We start from the raw sequence: 16704 nt of genomic DNA on the forward strand, positions 1-16704 counted from the left end.
CATCAAATCCCATTACAGATGGTTGTGAGCCACCATGTGGTTGCTGGGAATTAAACTTAAGACCTCCGGAAGAGCAGTCAGTGCTCTTAACCACTGAACCATCTCTCCAGCCCTGTGTCACCAGATCTTGATGATTCTAGTTGTGTAGACGACTAGAAGGAACTTGGTGAATGTGTTGAAGTCAGTCTTGCTGCTGTGGAGACAGGAACTGACTGGATTAGAAGCTCGGCTCCTAGTGAGGACAGCTAGAATGGAGAAGTGTCATACAAACATGGACCTGTTTGCTGTTTTGGAGGAGACAAATTATCCGTCAGTGATTATCTGGAGTAGGGGAGTAGTTGCGTCCCGCTAGTCTCTCACTGACAAGGTGAATCTCAGACAGAATCTTAACTGTCCATACTCCCTCCTTCCTGCTCCCCCCCACCCAACCCAGTGTTACTCAAGCTGGCAGGGAATCAAAGACCTTCTCAAGGACGGAGGGTACAAAGGCAAGAACCTTGCTGCACACAGGTATAACTTATACTGTGGTATGAACTAGCCTCCAGGCTGGATTTGATCCTTGAAACTCTGTAGTGCTGTCTTAACTGTGACAATAGAAACCTGTTGGGTTTCCTTTTGTAATCCTGGTTAAGCAAACACACAGTTGAAGTAAATTATCTATTATCCATTCCCGTTTCTTTAATTATGGGTAATGGAGTGTGAAGGGGACACAGCAATCCCTGAAATCTGTTTACTTCAGCGGAGCCTCCCATTGGTGATGGGGGAGGGGAGGCACCTGCCACAGCTAGCAGCTCTGACGCTGTTCCAGGCCTATCTTGAAAGCTTTCGTGAGCCTACAAGAGGAGGATGTGACTCTTTCATTTATTTGACGTGAGATATGACATCTTTGTTCACCTTGGGGGAAGAGATGAAAAGCTGCCATTGTCATGTCATGTCTGCTGAAGAGGAAGCACAGTCAGGTGTGGTCAGCTGAGCCCATTTCTTTTTAAGATTGCTGACCTTCTTTGTAAGACGTAACCCAGCCAGCGTCTTACCTGTCCACCCTGGCCCTGCTCACCCATGATTCTCTCTTAGAAAGAACACAAATGCAGCCTCAAGTCCTACATAGTTGTGCTTGTCTCCGGCCTGGCTAGTTAGGCCTGAACCCTAAGGACCTCCTCCTGAGCAGTGCAGTGATGTGCATTGCTCAGTAATTAAGCCTAATTATGTTTTATGGTCGGCAGACATCCCCGCTGTTGATTTCCATTTCTGACAGCTTGGTAATTGATGCCCAAGCTCCTATCTGGCCCCTGGGCTCTGCTGAAGTGTGTCTGCTTGGCATTTTTAGCTGTGCTGAATGAAAAGACCAGAGTATATGCTCTTGCCTTGTTTCCAGCTGTCACCACTGCACCCCCCCCCCCCCCCCCCCTTGAGACAGTCTGTTGTGTGGCCCTGGCTGTCCTAGAGCTTGTTCTGTAGACCAGATTGGACTCTGGACTCTGAGAGCTAGAATTATAAAGGTGTGCTGCATGCCTTTGCCTTTTTGTTTGTTTGTTTGTTTCACATTTTAAAAAGTTGAGAGTAGCTGGGCCAGTGGTGGCTCAGGCCTTTAATCTCAACACACATGAGATAAGTTAGAGGCAGGCAGATCTCTGTGAGTTTAAGGCCAGCCTGGTCTACAGAGTGAATTCCAGGAAAGCCAGGGCTACAGAAAGAAACTCTGTCTCAAAGACAAAACAAAATAGAATTTTGGGGTGCCACCCCCTTGATGGCCTTTATAAGTCCAATTCCAGGAAATCTGACTGATACTGTCTTCCGGTCTTCATGGGCACTGCATGGTGCACAGACACACATACAAGCAAAACATCCAGATACATACCCCCCCCAAAAAAAAAGAAAAGAAAGAAAAAGAAAAAGTTTAGGTTTATTCAAAGATAGTGGTTTTTAAGTCCTAAGAAGTGTTTTTAAAATGTATGTGTAAAAGTATACTTACTGTGTTTGTGTGCCCGCACACGTGCGTGCAGTGTAATGTGTAATTGCTTTAACAGAAGGCAGATCCCAGAACTTTGGGAAACTCCTGGAATGGTATGTTCTAGATAGTTGAGATACTGTGTTAAATAGTCCCATGTGTTGGAATTTCTCCCCGTCCTCCTTTGGAATGTGGTGATTCATGATTCAGTCTTTAAAAGTTTAAGGTCCAGCTGATGCCGTGTTGCAACACTCTGCTAAATCCTGTCCCTTGCGTCACGCATGACTGGGACTTCATCTTGTATTGTTGAATTTTCTCCTTGGTCCCAGCTTCTCATTTCATGTTCCTTAGTTAACACTGGCCTTCACTAACGTTTTGTGTGTAGTTATTGCAGCTGCAACAGCTGGTTAAGGTCGCCAGCAAACTCTCCTGCATGGGGCGAGGCGGGGCGGGGGTGGGGTGGGGGGAGGTACCCGTCAGAGCCCGGACTTAGTGAATAGTGAACAAAAGCGGATGACATTGTGAGCCGGTGGTGGGTGTCCCCCGTTACTGAGTCCCTCTGAAGTTTGGAAACTTGTATTTCAGATCGCATCCAAGTATGACCAGCAGGCCGAGGAGGACCTGCGCAACTGGATAGAGGAGGTGACAGGCATGGGCATTGGGACCAACTTCCAGCTGGGCCTGAAGGACGGCATCATCCTCTGCGAGTGAGTGGCCCGAGTGGCCTTCATCCTCTCCCGATCCTGTCTGTGGGCTTTTGCCTTGATTCTGTTCCCTGTCTAGAATGTCAGCCTTGATATTCTACCGCTGTGCGTGTAATGCTTCCCTCACTGACATCCAGGGAATCAGTTCTTGTTAATATTCCAGTCCTTGTTCTTGAGCCATAAAGCGTCATTGTAATTTTGCTTTTAGACTCATAAACAAGCTACAGCCAGGCTCTGTGAAGAAAGTCAACGAATCCTCACTAAACTGGCCACAGGTAATTGTCAAGTGGGCAACCTCCTGTCCATCCCTTTCCTCCCTCCCTCACCTCTGTTTCTTCCTTCCTCTCTCCCCTCCTCTCTGTTCCTTCTTCCCTCTTTCCCTTCTTTCTCCTCTTGCTCCCCTTCCCGCCCCCCCCCCTTATTTGAGATAAGGATTTCACGTTGTAGCCCAGGCTGCCCTCACATTCATTATACACTCCATGATGGACAGAACTTGGACTATTCCTGCCTCTCTAGGTCTAGAATTAACAAGCCGCACTATATATTATAAATTATAAGCTGCACTATTAAAAATGTTGCCATTGGGGCTGGAGAGATGGCTCAGTGGTTAAGAGCACTGACTGCTCTTCCAGAGGGCCTGAGTTCAATTCCCAGCAACCACATGGTGGTTCACAACCATCTGTAATGGGATCCGATGCCCTCTTCTGGTGTGTCTGAAGACAGTGACAGTGCACTCATACATAAAATAAAATAAAATAAAAATGTTGCCATTGTTGCTGATTGAACTAGTCCTGTGATCTCACGTTTAGTTTTAGATGATTTTACATTCAGTCAGTCTACTTTGAAAGATTTGATAAACTTACACAAATGCCATCTGGACCATAAAGATAAAGTGGGGGAGCGAGGCATTTAATGCACCGACTTAGTTATGATGCGCTAGTACATCCCAGCTTCTTTTTATCAGTGTATGAAGTACCATTGGCTAGTGATTTGTCTTAACTGTATTTGGGAGATGGTGGCCATTTAGCAATCAACCTACTTTGAAACTAAATTTAAAACCCATAGCGAACTATTAATGCATGCATGCAATTTTTGTCAAAAGAGAAGTCCGGGCCTGGATAGCTCTGACATAGAGTTCTTAAACACGTGCAAGGATGATGGGCCCAGGGAGTAGTGTACAAAGGGCTCGCCACCCACACCTGAGGACAGGAGTTAAGAACCCTGCAAAAGCCGAGTGAACTATAATCCCAGTTGCGTGGGAGGCAGACACAGGAATTGCCAGGGCAAGCCGGCTAGCTGGACTGGCTAAGTAGGTGAGTCCTGAGTGCATCAGAGTCTTTTCCTGCTTCAGTGGAGGATGATGGGGTGAAATACTAAATGTCAACCTTTAGCCTGCAAATGTACAGTATACACACTCACACACGCACACACACACTCACCCACGCACCTAAACACATTAAATGCATACTACACACAGATACACGTGGCTAGTTTTGCTCTTGTGGTCCCAGTTTGTAGAGTGCTTGGCTAACATACATGAAGTCCTGGATTTGATCCCCAGCACAGCATAAATAGAGTGGTAGTTAGTACTCATCTGTAGTTATAGCACCAGATCTGTGGGGTGGGAGTCTAGGCAAGAGGATCAGAAATCCAAGATTCTTGTTGGCTCTATGACCAGTTTTGTATAGGTTTGAGCTTCATGAGATTCTGTCTCAAAACATGAATAGCAAAAAAGAATTTTTAAAAACCCTTACTTTTAAAAGATCGTTCTGTAGGCCCTTTTAGAGAATAAGCTGTCTGTATACTATGTATCAGATAGAGAATCCTCGCCAAAAAGCCTCTGTCTGCTGTCTTGTAACCAGTCACCCAGACCGAAGAATCTCAAACCCTCTATGACTTTCTGTTTCTAGTTGGAGAATATCGGCAACTTCATTAAAGCTATCCAGGCATATGGTATGAAGCCCCACGATATATTCGAAGCAAACGACCTTTTTGAGAATGGCAACATGACCCAGGTTCAGACTACGTTGGTGGCTCTAGCAGGTCTGGTAAGTACATGTTCTTCACTCCATTAAAGAAACGTTCCTGAGCATGGGTGATGAATGACATCATTGTTCTCCCAGGGATGCAGAGACCAGGTGGGGAGGGGCCTGTGTCTTCTGTAATTGCTAGCTTTGTGAAAAGGCTGCTGACATCAGCTCGGGCTAGATAGGTTAATTAGAGCCCTCGAATTTCAGAGGGTACAGCGTTATCATTGAATAGGCCTACATGTGTTTCTACCTCTGGTATGACATGAGCTCACCGGGAAGCCTGTCTGTGGACATTCATTGTTCCCTCTTCAAAATGCTGGTGGCAGAATCTCTGTGCTCCAGCTCAGGTGGTGAATGTGTTTCTGTCTAGGCGAAGACAAAAGGATTCCACACAACCATTGACATTGGCGTTAAGTACGCAGAAAAACAAACAAGACGTTTTGATGAAGGCAAATTAAAGGCTGGCCAAAGTGTCATTGGTTTACAGGTAAGTGGTGTGATGTTCTTTCTTCATTCATCTACAGAGTGTCATTAACTATTGCCACACGAAATGTTATGCCTCTCATTAGTAAAATATGCATGAAAATTCCATAATTTATTTAGATTGCTTGGATATCTACATGGATTTCACAGGTTTTGTGTATATAAGACCTACAGGGCATGGCATAAGGCACCTGTAATCGCAGCACTTAGTAGGCTAAGGTAGGAGGATTGCTCTGAGTTTGAAGCCATCCTGGGCTACATATGAGTTCAAGGCCAGCCTGGTCTACAGAATGAGAATTTGTCTCAACAGATGAAATAAGAAAATGATGGGTTTTTTTGTTTTTTTGTTTTTTTTTTTTTTTTTATGTCACCCAGCTTGACCATTGTTTTTCTAGGAAATTAAATTGCTTATAAAGATAACCATATTATCATTAAAAAAGAAAGAAAATGCACTTTATAAATTTTTAGATGTTATCAACAAGGGATACAAAGGTATACAAAGACCAGCATGCCAAAGTCATTATACACTGGTAATGCGTGGTGCTGTATCAGCCTTGTTTACTGGGTCCTCTTAGTGCCTGGGAAACACTTGGTTATAGTGACTTTTACAGTCTCCCTGGAGGGTGTCACCAAAACACAACCATGCAGTGTTAGTGCTAAGGACCTCCTTGGTGTACTGACCTCTTGACTGAGTCTCTGCCGGTGGCTTTAATTTTTAAAAGTACACATTGTCTAAATGGTGGGAAATTGGAAAGAAGAGTCAGATACTGATCAGTTAGTAAGTTAGAACTCCTTGCAAATTTGAGCATGCAGCCTAAAAATTTACATCAGTGTTTGAAAAGATGGGTTAAGAGACAAAGTTATAAAATACTGTTAACTCCTAAAGAGGTGTGTGTGGTTTTGTAAAAGGTGGGCTTCTATGTGTGGGTGTGGTTCTAGACATTGTACACGTATGCAAACAAAACCCAAAGGTATTCACAGAGCTCTGTTGCAAACTGTGGTTGCAGCTGTACAAACCTTAATGTTGCAGTGACTTTCCCCCTCTCTTCTTTGGGGGGGGGGGGGCGGCTTATATATATTGTGTGAATCTTTTCTAGTGCCGGGGTTTTGCTTTTAGTAACAAAATTTTTCTAAGTGTCCCCTGGGCATGTACACTTGTGACCCCAGTACTCAGGAGTTTAAAATTATCCCTGGCTACCTAGGGAGTGCAAGGCCAGCCAGTGTTTATGTGAGATTGCCTCAAAAAATTGAAGGCAAAGACTATTTTTAAGGAGAAAGCCATCCATGGTGGGAAGAGCCCTCCTCCTTCCACAGGCTGCTCTGAGTACTCCTGGGTCCTGTAGTCCTCAGCAGGGGAGAGACGTTAATTACTCCTGGAATAAGTCTGCATTCTGCACTTCATACTCCTCTTACTGCCCTGTTCTGGTTCTGGCCGGAGAGTTGAGGAAATAAATGTATTTTCTCCCCCATGAAAATGTTGATGGTCCAAAGTGCCTGGCATTTGCTTTCCTGTTTTAACCCTGAGTCCACAGGCTGTACTTGCAGTTGAAGATAGCTATGGGTTCAGCCCAGCACAAAGTTGTAAACTTACTTGAAACAGTACAAGACTTTTTTGTAAACTGCTGCTGCTCCTCTTTCTACCACCCTCCCCTCCCCCAAGTATGCAGTTCTGGAGGATGAGCAAGAGCAAGGTTGGATGCAGCTGTAGCTGTAGTCGGAAGCCTTGTTGTCTGGTCTCCTCCACTTGCTGTGGTTTCTCTGAAGAGGATTCACTTTAATCTGATACCCATGCTGCAGAGAGCAAGAGAGTGTTAGGGAGGTTTAGTTCTCCATAGTTCTGCCAACACAGTGACTTCTTGTTCAACAATACATCTCCTTCTGCAAGTTTACACGCAGCTAACGGTGCTGAAGTGTTTGGAATTTCTCTTTTAAAGTCAGCCTTCACACAATTTCTCTTCCAAAGCACAGAGGAGAGTTCATACCTAGCTGCCTAAGCAAACCCCTTACCTCAGGAATTATAAGTTCCTGGCTTTCCCTTTTTTTTTTTTTTTTTTTTTGTCTTTTTTGGTGCTTGGGAGTTGAACCGAGATCTTTGTTTATTGTGTATGAGACAGGTGAGAACTCTGGCTCTGAGCTACAACCCGAGCTGTGCTTTCCCTCTCCTTTGAAACACAGAACATTTTCTTGTGCATATGTTGTTACTGACTTCTGATAATTAATGCTGACCTTTTAACTTAAAAGATGGGAACCAACAAATGTGCCAGCCAGGCGGGTATGACAGCCTATGGGACTCGGCGGCATCTTTATGATCCCAAAATGCAGACTGACAAACCCTTTGACCAGACCACGATTAGCCTGCAGATGGGCACCAACAAAGGAGCCAGCCAGGTAAGCTGTGTCTTTTTAATTCTTGAAGCAAAGGGCACAGAAGGAAGTGTATGCTAAGTCAGCACTGATCCTATAGTGAGTAGCTGGACTCTCAAATGGTATTTTTACCATACATAGTATTTTTAGTCTTCAGGAAAGTAGATTTTGCTGAGAGAGCAAAAGAATCAAAGGACCCTTTCTCCATCCTGAAAAGTGTAGCGTGACTAATGGTTTTGGTTGGCACTGAGAACAGCTGGCCTTTCTCCCTAACCAGAATTAAAAAGTGATGTGTATGTGTGTTTCGACTTCAAAAGCCAAGGAAAGAATAGTTTGTTCTCCCTGCCCCTTTTTGGTCTTGTTTTTAAAGGGGCCCATTTGAGTGGGTATATAAGATTATTTGGCATTTCTGGTAGGAGCTGTTTAGTCATAATTCTTACGAAATGTTAAGCTAACAGAAATGAATTTGTATGAAATGCTAGTTAAATAATTTTTAAAATAATGGGGAGGAAAGGGGTTATTCAAGGCTTACATTTCCATGCCATAGTTCATCATCCAGGGCAGCTGAGACAGGAACCTAGAGACCGTGGAGGAGTGTTACCTGTTGGCTTCCCTTGCTTGCTCAGCTACCTTTCTTAGACAGCCAGGCCTGCCTGCCCAGGGGCCTCCAGCATCCATTAGCTGTCACGAAAATGCCCTACGCACACGCACACGCACACGCACACACACACACACACGCCGAGCTGATAGAGCTAACTCCTTCATTGAGGTTTACAGTTCCCAGGTGTGTCTACCTGAAAGCCAAGCTTAGTCGACACAGGTTTTTAAATAGATTAGGATGTGGACAAGGTGACCCGGGGGGAGGGGGATAAAGTCGATTATATGGTGACTTGAGTTTGATCCCTGGAACCCATGAAGATGGAAGGAGAGAGCTAACCTACAGAGTTGTCTTTCAGCCTTCACATATGCAGGATGCATCCTGGCCTCAGCCGCTGGTTCCATGTCTTGTCTAGTGTCCTCTCCCCACCCCCACCCCAAATAGTAAAAACAATGAGATACCAATACCTATTTGAAAGCAGCAGGATTTTATATCTAAAAATAGTGGGACTGAGTTTTGGTAAGCCTTCCTGTTTTCACCGTGACATCTGCCCTTCCCTTTGTGGAGCACACCCTGTCACCTGCAGTTGATTCTCTTAGCTGTCACTTACGCTTGCCTTTTCACTCACTAAAAACCTAATCGTCTGAAATCAATTGTTGTTAAGCTGCAGTATGGTTTTAAAAGAAATGTCACAGTTTTTCTTCTTAAAGTCAACATGCCAGCTTTCCAAAACACGGTTTCTAAACTAGCCCATGTCCACAGCACTAAACCAGACTCTGCAATGCACTCTAGAGTTCACTAAAGGCAGGTGCATAAAATACACAGAAATGAGTGTTCTCACAAAAATAAGACCAACGTTTCTGGTGCTGCACTCTTACTACTGTGTGTGAATGAACTTCATCACCATTGAGGCAGACCTTAGAGCACATCAAACGGAAATAACCAGGGAGGTTATAAACTGAGGTAGTTACCCTGCCAGTTCTAGAAAGCTCATACCCACAGCCAATTCACAGGCCCTCTCTTTTGTGCATGTGTCTCAAAGTGTGTGCTTGACATCAGTGGACACTGAGGTGTGAGTTAGTACTGTGAAAGGGAGAAAGGACCTGGTCTGAAGGGGGTCTTTGAGACTCAGTCTCTGAGATCTGCTCAGTGTGGTTTTTGTTGAAGGCATGTATACTTTTTTAAAATTGGAGACCTGCATGGTCATTACTAGACTATGTTCATGTATAATGTTTAGGTGTGCAGGTGTGAGACATTTTCAGCAATATGTGTAAAACAAATGTAGAGTTACCTGATTTTTATCTGGATGGCTATTTTGCCTGTATGTATATGAAGCATGTATACCTGGTACCCTTGGAGGTCAGGAATGGCATGGGACACCCTGAAACTGAGTTACAGTATAGGTGCTGGGAACTGGCCCTGGGTCCTCTGCAAGAAGACAAGTGCTCTTAACCATAGAGCTGTTGTCTCCAGCCCTGGGCTTGGTTTTACTTTGTATCTGTCCTTTACTTAGGAGAATGTTGTATTGCTTCTGTATTACATATAGGAAGTTAAACTCAAGGTAAGTTAACTTGTCTGATACCATATAGTGATCTTACAGTGGGCAGAGATCTGAAGGAAGGCCTGACTCAGCTCAGCAGCTCAAGAGTCAGCCAATCCCATCATAAAAAATGAGTGGTGTAAGAATAATTTGGTAAACCCTGTCTCGAAAAAAAAACAAGAAAAAAAAAACCAAAAAAAAAAAAGAATAATTTGGTAAGTTAGGGCCACATCAGAACCAATTGAAAGTTGTTATGTCAATGCATTCTGTGTGAATTGAATAATTTAGACAATGTTAAGAAGTATAGATCTGAGCTGTTACCTTACCTTGTATGCTGTTCTGTTCTGATACCAGGCTGGGATGTTAGCACCGGGTACCAGAAGAGACATCTATGACCAGAAGCTAACATTACAGCCAGTGGACAACTCGACCATTTCTCTACAGATGGGCACCAACAAAGTTGCTTCCCAGAAAGGAATGAGTGTGTATGGGCTTGGGCGGCAAGTGTATGACCCCAAGTACTGTGCCGCGCCCACAGAGCCCGTCATTCACAATGGAAGCCAGGGCACGGGAACCAATGGGTCGGAAATCAGTGATAGCGATTATCAGGCAGAGTACCCCGATGAATACCATGGCGAGTACCCAGATGACTACCCTCGAGAATACCAATATGGCGATGACCAGGGCATTGATTATTAGTCACACACAGGAGCGCAGTATTTAGTCCATTGTTTTATCCAGTGAGACCCAAGCTAGCCTTGAATAATTCTTACCTTGTCTTCCTAAAACACTATTATGCTTATTGTACCTTTAAAGAATGCCTTACGTACATTCCTCGTCCCTTTTTCTGCCTCCTCCCTAAATAGCTGCCTTCTATAGTGCTGTAGCCAGGAAACCCTACAGCATAACCAGTAACTCTCGTCCGGACGAAGTGACAAGGAACACTTCACAAGGACAGCCAGCTCTGCCGTTGAAGATCTATGCATTTTTTTTTTTTACACTTACACGTAAACTGGTATTTTCAAACAATAGGAAACTATTTTTTCTTTTTTACATTTTAGTATGTATCTGGCTTGTACATGGAAGACTAAAAAAACGTTGATTCGCTAAATGTGGTCTTTGCCAACTAAAATCTAAGATGCAGCTTTAGAACCTGACTCATGGATGTTTTTCTGCAGCATTGTCTGCTGAGTTTTAAATAAAGTCATGATCAGTGTGCATTTGTGATGACATGTGTACTCATTCTTTTCCTAAGCTGACAAGGTCTCTCCCGAGTGGCGCTTCTAAAGGCGTGTATACAGAAATGGCCGCAGACGTGTAGGTTTGGGTGGTGTGCCAATGTATTACTGTAGAGTCGCTGTTTCCTTCAACTGTATTTATTGCTGCACTTCTCAGCATAAACTTATCCCATTGTATTTTTTATAAATAAATATTTTTTTTTGAACATTCATACGAACCGCAGGCTGGTTATTTTCTGGCTTTCTTCTACATAGGCAGAGTAAGGTCAGAAACCAGAGGCCTTGTTCCATGGGCATTAAGAGGTGTTCTAACATAATTTAATTCATACAACATGGCACTCATTGGAGACTGTGTGTGACAATTTAACACCAGTTAATCCCAGCAGTAGGGAGGTTGAAGCAGGAGGATTTCTGTGAGTTTGAGGTCAGCTTGGGCTACAGAGACCTTGTTTTTTGCTTGTTTGTTTGTTTTTAAAGATTTATTTATATGAGTACACTGTAGCTGTCTTCAGACACACCAGAAAAGTACATCAGACCCCATTACAGATGATTGTGAGCCATCCTTTGTATTGGGGCTGGGAATTGAACTCAGGACCTCTGGAAGAGCAGTCAAGTGCTCTTAATTGCTGAGCCATCTCTCCAGCCCCGAGACCTTGTTTTAAAGCTACAAAAACAAAACAATAACAACCATAAGAGGAAAAATGCCCATTGCATATTGTAAAGTGGCAACCAAGAATTACCTGTTCCTTGTTCTGTTATGACTTGGATGCCCTGGGTTTATCTGAAATTCAACTTGGAATTCTCTTAAAAGCAAGGAGCAATTATTACATATCCACTGAGTGTGTGGTGTGAATGATCCTGAAGCAGATGTGAGGTGTGCTGTTTGATTAGCTGCGGGTGGGGGAGGGGTGGGGGGTTCCTAAACCATCAGCCCCGCCTTAGTGTGGGAAAGAATAGTTCCGTCACTGAGTGAAGCCGTTGAGTCACACCCTCTGACCTTGTCTCAGCCTTGAGATTTTTTCTGATAGGGCTGACAGATGGCCTTGGGTGGTTTTTGTCAAGACAGATACGAGATGTTGAACCCAGAGACATGATGTATGCTTGCTTGTTCATCCTGTGACAGCTTGCTTCGATGCTTCTGGGAGTGCCTTGTAAATCATTGTGGGAGACTTGGGAGCTAAATGAATTCTGTGGTACTATTAAAGAAAAAAATTTGCATCTAAAGTGGTCCTGAGCTGTCAGGCTGTTTCTTGTCAAATGCAGAGGTCCCTCAGAAAGCGAAAGGAAGGAGCCTTGTATTACATCACATGCACTGGCCTGCCAAGTCAGTCATATTGCATCCTCCTGTTAGGATGCAAATACCACACAGCATCTGGGCCAATGAGGTGCCTGTTCTCATGTTCATTGTTTCGATTTGTAGGGCTTTACAAAGGAAAAGCTCTTCTGTTTGGGTGTGTTTAAAAAATAGTTTAAAAGACACTATCAGACAAGTCTCGTTTTGGGCAGGAGTTGAGCAACGCCTTTCTATGATGTTTGCTGACTTGTGAATCTCCCAACCGATTGCAGCCGGCTGCTGAGTCTCCTCTTGTTTAGCATCCTGTGTGTGCTTGCTCTGTACCTCAGTAAGTCTTAAGAGCTGTAACTGAAATGCAGATAGCCTCTCTTATGTGTCCAGGCTAGGAAGAATAAGAGAAACTCCTGTCCCGCATAAGAGCAGTGCCCTAGATTTGTTAGATTTCTGCTAACAAAATCCCCCTTAAGAAAAAAAACAAACTGATTAATGACCTCACAAACTCAGGTGAGGGTTACATTTTTTAAATATTTATTTTTGGTGCGCGCACACACACACACACACACACACACACACACACACACACACGGAGGTCTGAGGACAACTTGTAGGAATTGGTTCTTTGCTTTTACCATGTGGGTATAGGGGTATTAATTCAGTTCCTCAGATTGGCAACAGGCACCTTTATCCAGTGAGCCAACCTGATTGATTGACTGATTGATTGATTGATAAGATCTCTGTAGCATTCAGGCTAGCTTTTAACTCCTGAGTATGTAGCTCAGGCTATCCTTATTCTATGGTCTTTGTGTTTCAACCTCCTTCAGTTGTGAATTACAGATGTGTCCCCGTGCCCAGCCATAACATGCCTTCTAAAGCGATGCATATAAACATAGTTTTTACATTTTTTCTTGCTCTAGTTTATGTGAAAATAGATTTAGACTTGGTTTTGGTGTCACGGGTGGTCAAAGTTCTCCAAGTGCAAACGTCTCTTGGTCCCTATCTCACAATGGGCCGGAGTTCTGTCCCCTCTTCATTTGGTAATGAGTCCTTGGGTCCTTGAGACCTGGCATTGTTAAAGTTGTTGGTCCGTTTTATAAAGCTCTGAAAAACAAAAGAGTAAAGGACCCCAATGATGTGACTGCAGCAGAGGTGAGCTTTACTAGGAACTGTTGCCCTAGAGGTTTAGGGGATTGAATTTTAAGCTTTCCAAGTGTATTGAAAACGTTTGTGTGCATAGTAGGGTAGATTTCAAAGCAGGTTTTTAACTGGAAGTTTACAAGTCAAGGAGAGCAGACCAAGTTAGCTTTAGTGCAACCATCAGAGTACATAAGGATGTACATAAGGAAGTCATAGCTTACGTTTCTATAAATGGGGGGGGGGCACATTTATATTTATACACATTCATAGAAAGTGTTGAAATCCAGTACCTGCCCAAATGACAGTGCTTTGAATGTTTAAGGCCAAAAGAGCTTAACACTTAATTTTTATGGCAACAAAATGAAAGAAAATTACTAAAATATCACTTGACACTCCTCCCCTGCCAAGACAGCTGAAGAGGAGTGTTGAAATGTGTCCTGTCTGTGGAGAAGGCGAATGATGAGCAATTTATTGTGTGCTACAAAAAAAAGCTGTTGGAAACGACTGCCTGCTAGCTCCAGATACAAGCAGCTTTGCTGAGGGTGTGCCTGCTTAGCAAGGGGCCCACGGGCTGTAGATCTGTCAGTACTGGCACAAGAGGTGAGCTGTCAGCCCAGCAATGTGCTCTACCCAAAGCTTCGTGGATATGCTTGGAAATGGAAAATGTGTTACATAAATATCAACTGTCCCAGACGATCCAAGAGGCCAGGCTGTTGGTGTCAAAGACGTACCTGCTACTGCTGTGTCCACCCACGGTATGCTGCCACTGCAGCATAAGAGGCCACACGCCCCATTTTAATCTCACCTTTGGAGAGTGGGTTTCCGTAGGGAAGTGGGGAAGGAGGGGGATTACGACAGGAGATGAAATGTTTGCTTACCAAAAACCCTGGATCCATAAAGTACGGTTTCTCCGACGATCCATCATTTGTTCCCAGGTCCACAGCAAAGCACAGGAAAAGTGTATCCAGCACAGTTTCAAACACAGATAAGAAACTGTGAGCCACTATGTAGGCAAAAAAGGCAACCAGCAGCAGAGGGATGGCCCACACCTGGAGCGCACGGTTGTAGTTAAACGCCATCAGGCCTCCGAAAACGCTGAAGCACACCACCAGCACCTGCGGGAGGGGGATTGTTGAAAACCTTTATAAATAGGGTCCGCAGGCTCTTTTACCAAAGGGTTTGGAGTTTTTTCCCCCAGTTACAAACAATGGTTTTATGTGTGTGTGTCCTAAAGAGAATTTGACAGGATGAAATAAAAGAAAAAAAGGAAAACTGATGGAAGAAAAAAAAAATAACCCAGTTAGAGTCAGAGATAAGATAGACGAATACTTTTATCTGTAAAGTCCTAATGCCTCAAAGCTTTCATTGTGCTCCCCACCGCAGTGTGGTAAAGTCAGCGGGATCTTCACTTTAGAAGAATGTGCGCGTGCGTGCGTGCGTGCGTGCGTGCGTGCGTGCGTGCGTGCGATATACGTAATCCTGTGACTGTGTGCGCTGTGTGGAGGCTGATGTCAGATGCCATCCTTGATTGCTCTCCACCTATTTTGTGAAGCAGGGTCTCGTTGAACCTGAAACTCATCCACTGGCTGGTCAGTGACCTCCAGAGAGTCTCCCACCTCTAGCCACGCCCACCTCCCAGCACTAGAATTAGACTTGTAACATCACAGCCATCTTTTACAGCCATCTTTTAAGTGGTGCTAGTCGCCATGCACAAACACTGTACTAAGTCTCAGCGGCTTAAAAGCTCTCTCTCTCTCTCTCTCTCTCTCTCTCTCTCTCTCTCTCTCTCTCTCTCTCTCTCTCTCTCTCTCTCTCTTGCTTCTGTTTGTGTTTATTTTTGTTTTTTTGAGACAGGGTTTCTCTGTGTAGCTCTGGCTATTCTTGAACTCTGTAGACCCGGCTGGCCTCAAACTCAGACATCCATCTGCTTCTGCCTCCCGAATGTTGGATTTAAGGCGTGTGCCACTATGCTTGTCTTCTTCCTTTTTTTTAATCCCCATTTTTATACTACAAGCAATTGAATTAATTTGCTAAGTGACTAGTTTTACCCTCTGGGCACTAAAGTAGAAAGACTTCTGTGCTAGTGTGCAAGATAATTGGATTTTCCCAGGCTTTTGTGACATGTAATTACTATATTTTCAGGGACACACTTACAGGGCATGATATACCCAGTTTCTTAAAAGATGTGACAGAGTCCACCTGGGACCCCCATTACTCCCCGATGCCTGTGAAGATGAATATGGAATTTTGGATGCTATTTCCTTCAGAAGCCTAAAGTCGCTGATTATCCCAAACATTCTGAAAGGTCACTAGGCATGATATGCTTATGGGAAATCTAAGAAAATCCACATTTAAAGTGAAGTAGAAATATAAATATGTTAAGAATTATGAAACTGCATCCAAAAAATGTTTGAAATCACCTACAATTCTACTAAGGTAGAATTACCAAATTGCATACAGCCATACATTATTTGGCTGTTTTGAAAGGCATAATTATATTGTGCTTCTGTTACTGTTGTCGCATGAAGTATCTCTGGGGCCAGGTGAACCTTAAATGTACGTGTAATGAGCACACACACACCTGTGAGATCCAAGCTTGTCTTAACTTGCTTGAAGCCAACTATGACAGTCATGCACCAGACTGCGCCTGCAGAAGCACAGAATCCTCAATGGGACACAGACACCATATATGGTACTGCCCAGGTCAAAGCTGGTGACTAAGATCTCGTTCACTTGTGGGCATTACTGAAAACTGGTATTTATGTCAGAGAGGGAGGGATGGTTGAAAGAACTGAGTGAGAGTGTTTAGCTGTGAATACAGAAGACATGATGGGAAGAATCAGAGTCAAGAATCTAAACAGCAGCATCTGACTAGGAGGAGAAAAAGCCAACTCTGCAGTTCAGAATGTCTGCTGCGTTTGCAGACGACATAGGTTCTGACTCCTGCATCCAAATCACAACGGCCAGTTCCAGGGGCTTTGATACTTTCTTCTGGTATCAGTTCCATGCTCATGATGAACATAAACACAGACACGTACATAGGCTAGATAGATGATGGATACATAGATAAACAGACAGATAGATGATGAATGTTTGGATGGTTGGATGGATGGACAGATGATGGATAGATGGATGGGGGGAGAGGTTTGCTTTCCAATTCCTGAGATTTCCATCTTACTAATCTACCCATACTATAAATTATTTCTTTCTAAGGTAACACATATATGCCTCAAGGACTGGATGGTCTTAGCGTATAAGCATGGATCAGTGGAAGAAGGATCAGACAAACTAAGCCATGTAGAATAAGGTAGGCCCAGAAGATGAAAATATAGTGTGTAGTACAGCCTAGAGAATCTAATTTGAGCCATGAC

General features: G+C 43.9%; 2 protein-coding genes across 3 annotated transcripts in view; one reads left to right on the forward strand and one right to left on the reverse strand.

Moving 5' to 3' along the window:
* Window positions 1–10887, forward strand: part of Cnn3 (calponin 3) — a 31644-nt gene extending 20757 nt beyond the window's left edge. The window contains exons 2-7 of the mRNA XM_034500162.3: window positions 2534–2655; window positions 2861–2927; window positions 4563–4700; window positions 5053–5169; window positions 7407–7553; window positions 10022–10887. Coding sequence (XP_034356053.1) covers window positions 2534–2655; window positions 2861–2927; window positions 4563–4700; window positions 5053–5169; window positions 7407–7553; window positions 10022–10366 — 936 coding nt within the window. The 3' untranslated portion in view covers window positions 10367–10887. The remainder of the gene's footprint in view (window positions 1–2533; window positions 2656–2860; window positions 2928–4562; window positions 4701–5052; window positions 5170–7406; window positions 7554–10021) is intronic.
* Window positions 10888–12710: 1823 nt separating this feature from the next.
* The window catches only part of Slc44a3 (solute carrier family 44 member 3), a 74487-nt gene continuing 70493 nt past the window's right edge, over window positions 12711–16704 (reverse strand). For both annotated transcript variants that reach the window (XM_034499350.2, XM_034499348.2), the window contains exons 14-15: window positions 14212–14448; window positions 12711–13297 (exon numbers count right to left, since the gene is read on the reverse strand). In XM_034499350.2, the coding sequence (XP_034355241.2) occupies window positions 13193–13297; window positions 14212–14448 (342 nt within the window). In that variant the 3' untranslated portion in view covers window positions 12711–13192. The remainder of the gene's footprint in view (window positions 13298–14211; window positions 14449–16704) is intronic.

The sequence above is a fragment of the Arvicanthis niloticus genome, chromosome 4 (genome assembly GCF_011762505.2).
Source record: "Arvicanthis niloticus isolate mArvNil1 chromosome 4, mArvNil1.pat.X, whole genome shotgun sequence".
In the NCBI taxonomy this organism is placed as follows: domain Eukaryota; kingdom Metazoa; phylum Chordata; class Mammalia; order Rodentia; family Muridae; genus Arvicanthis; species Arvicanthis niloticus.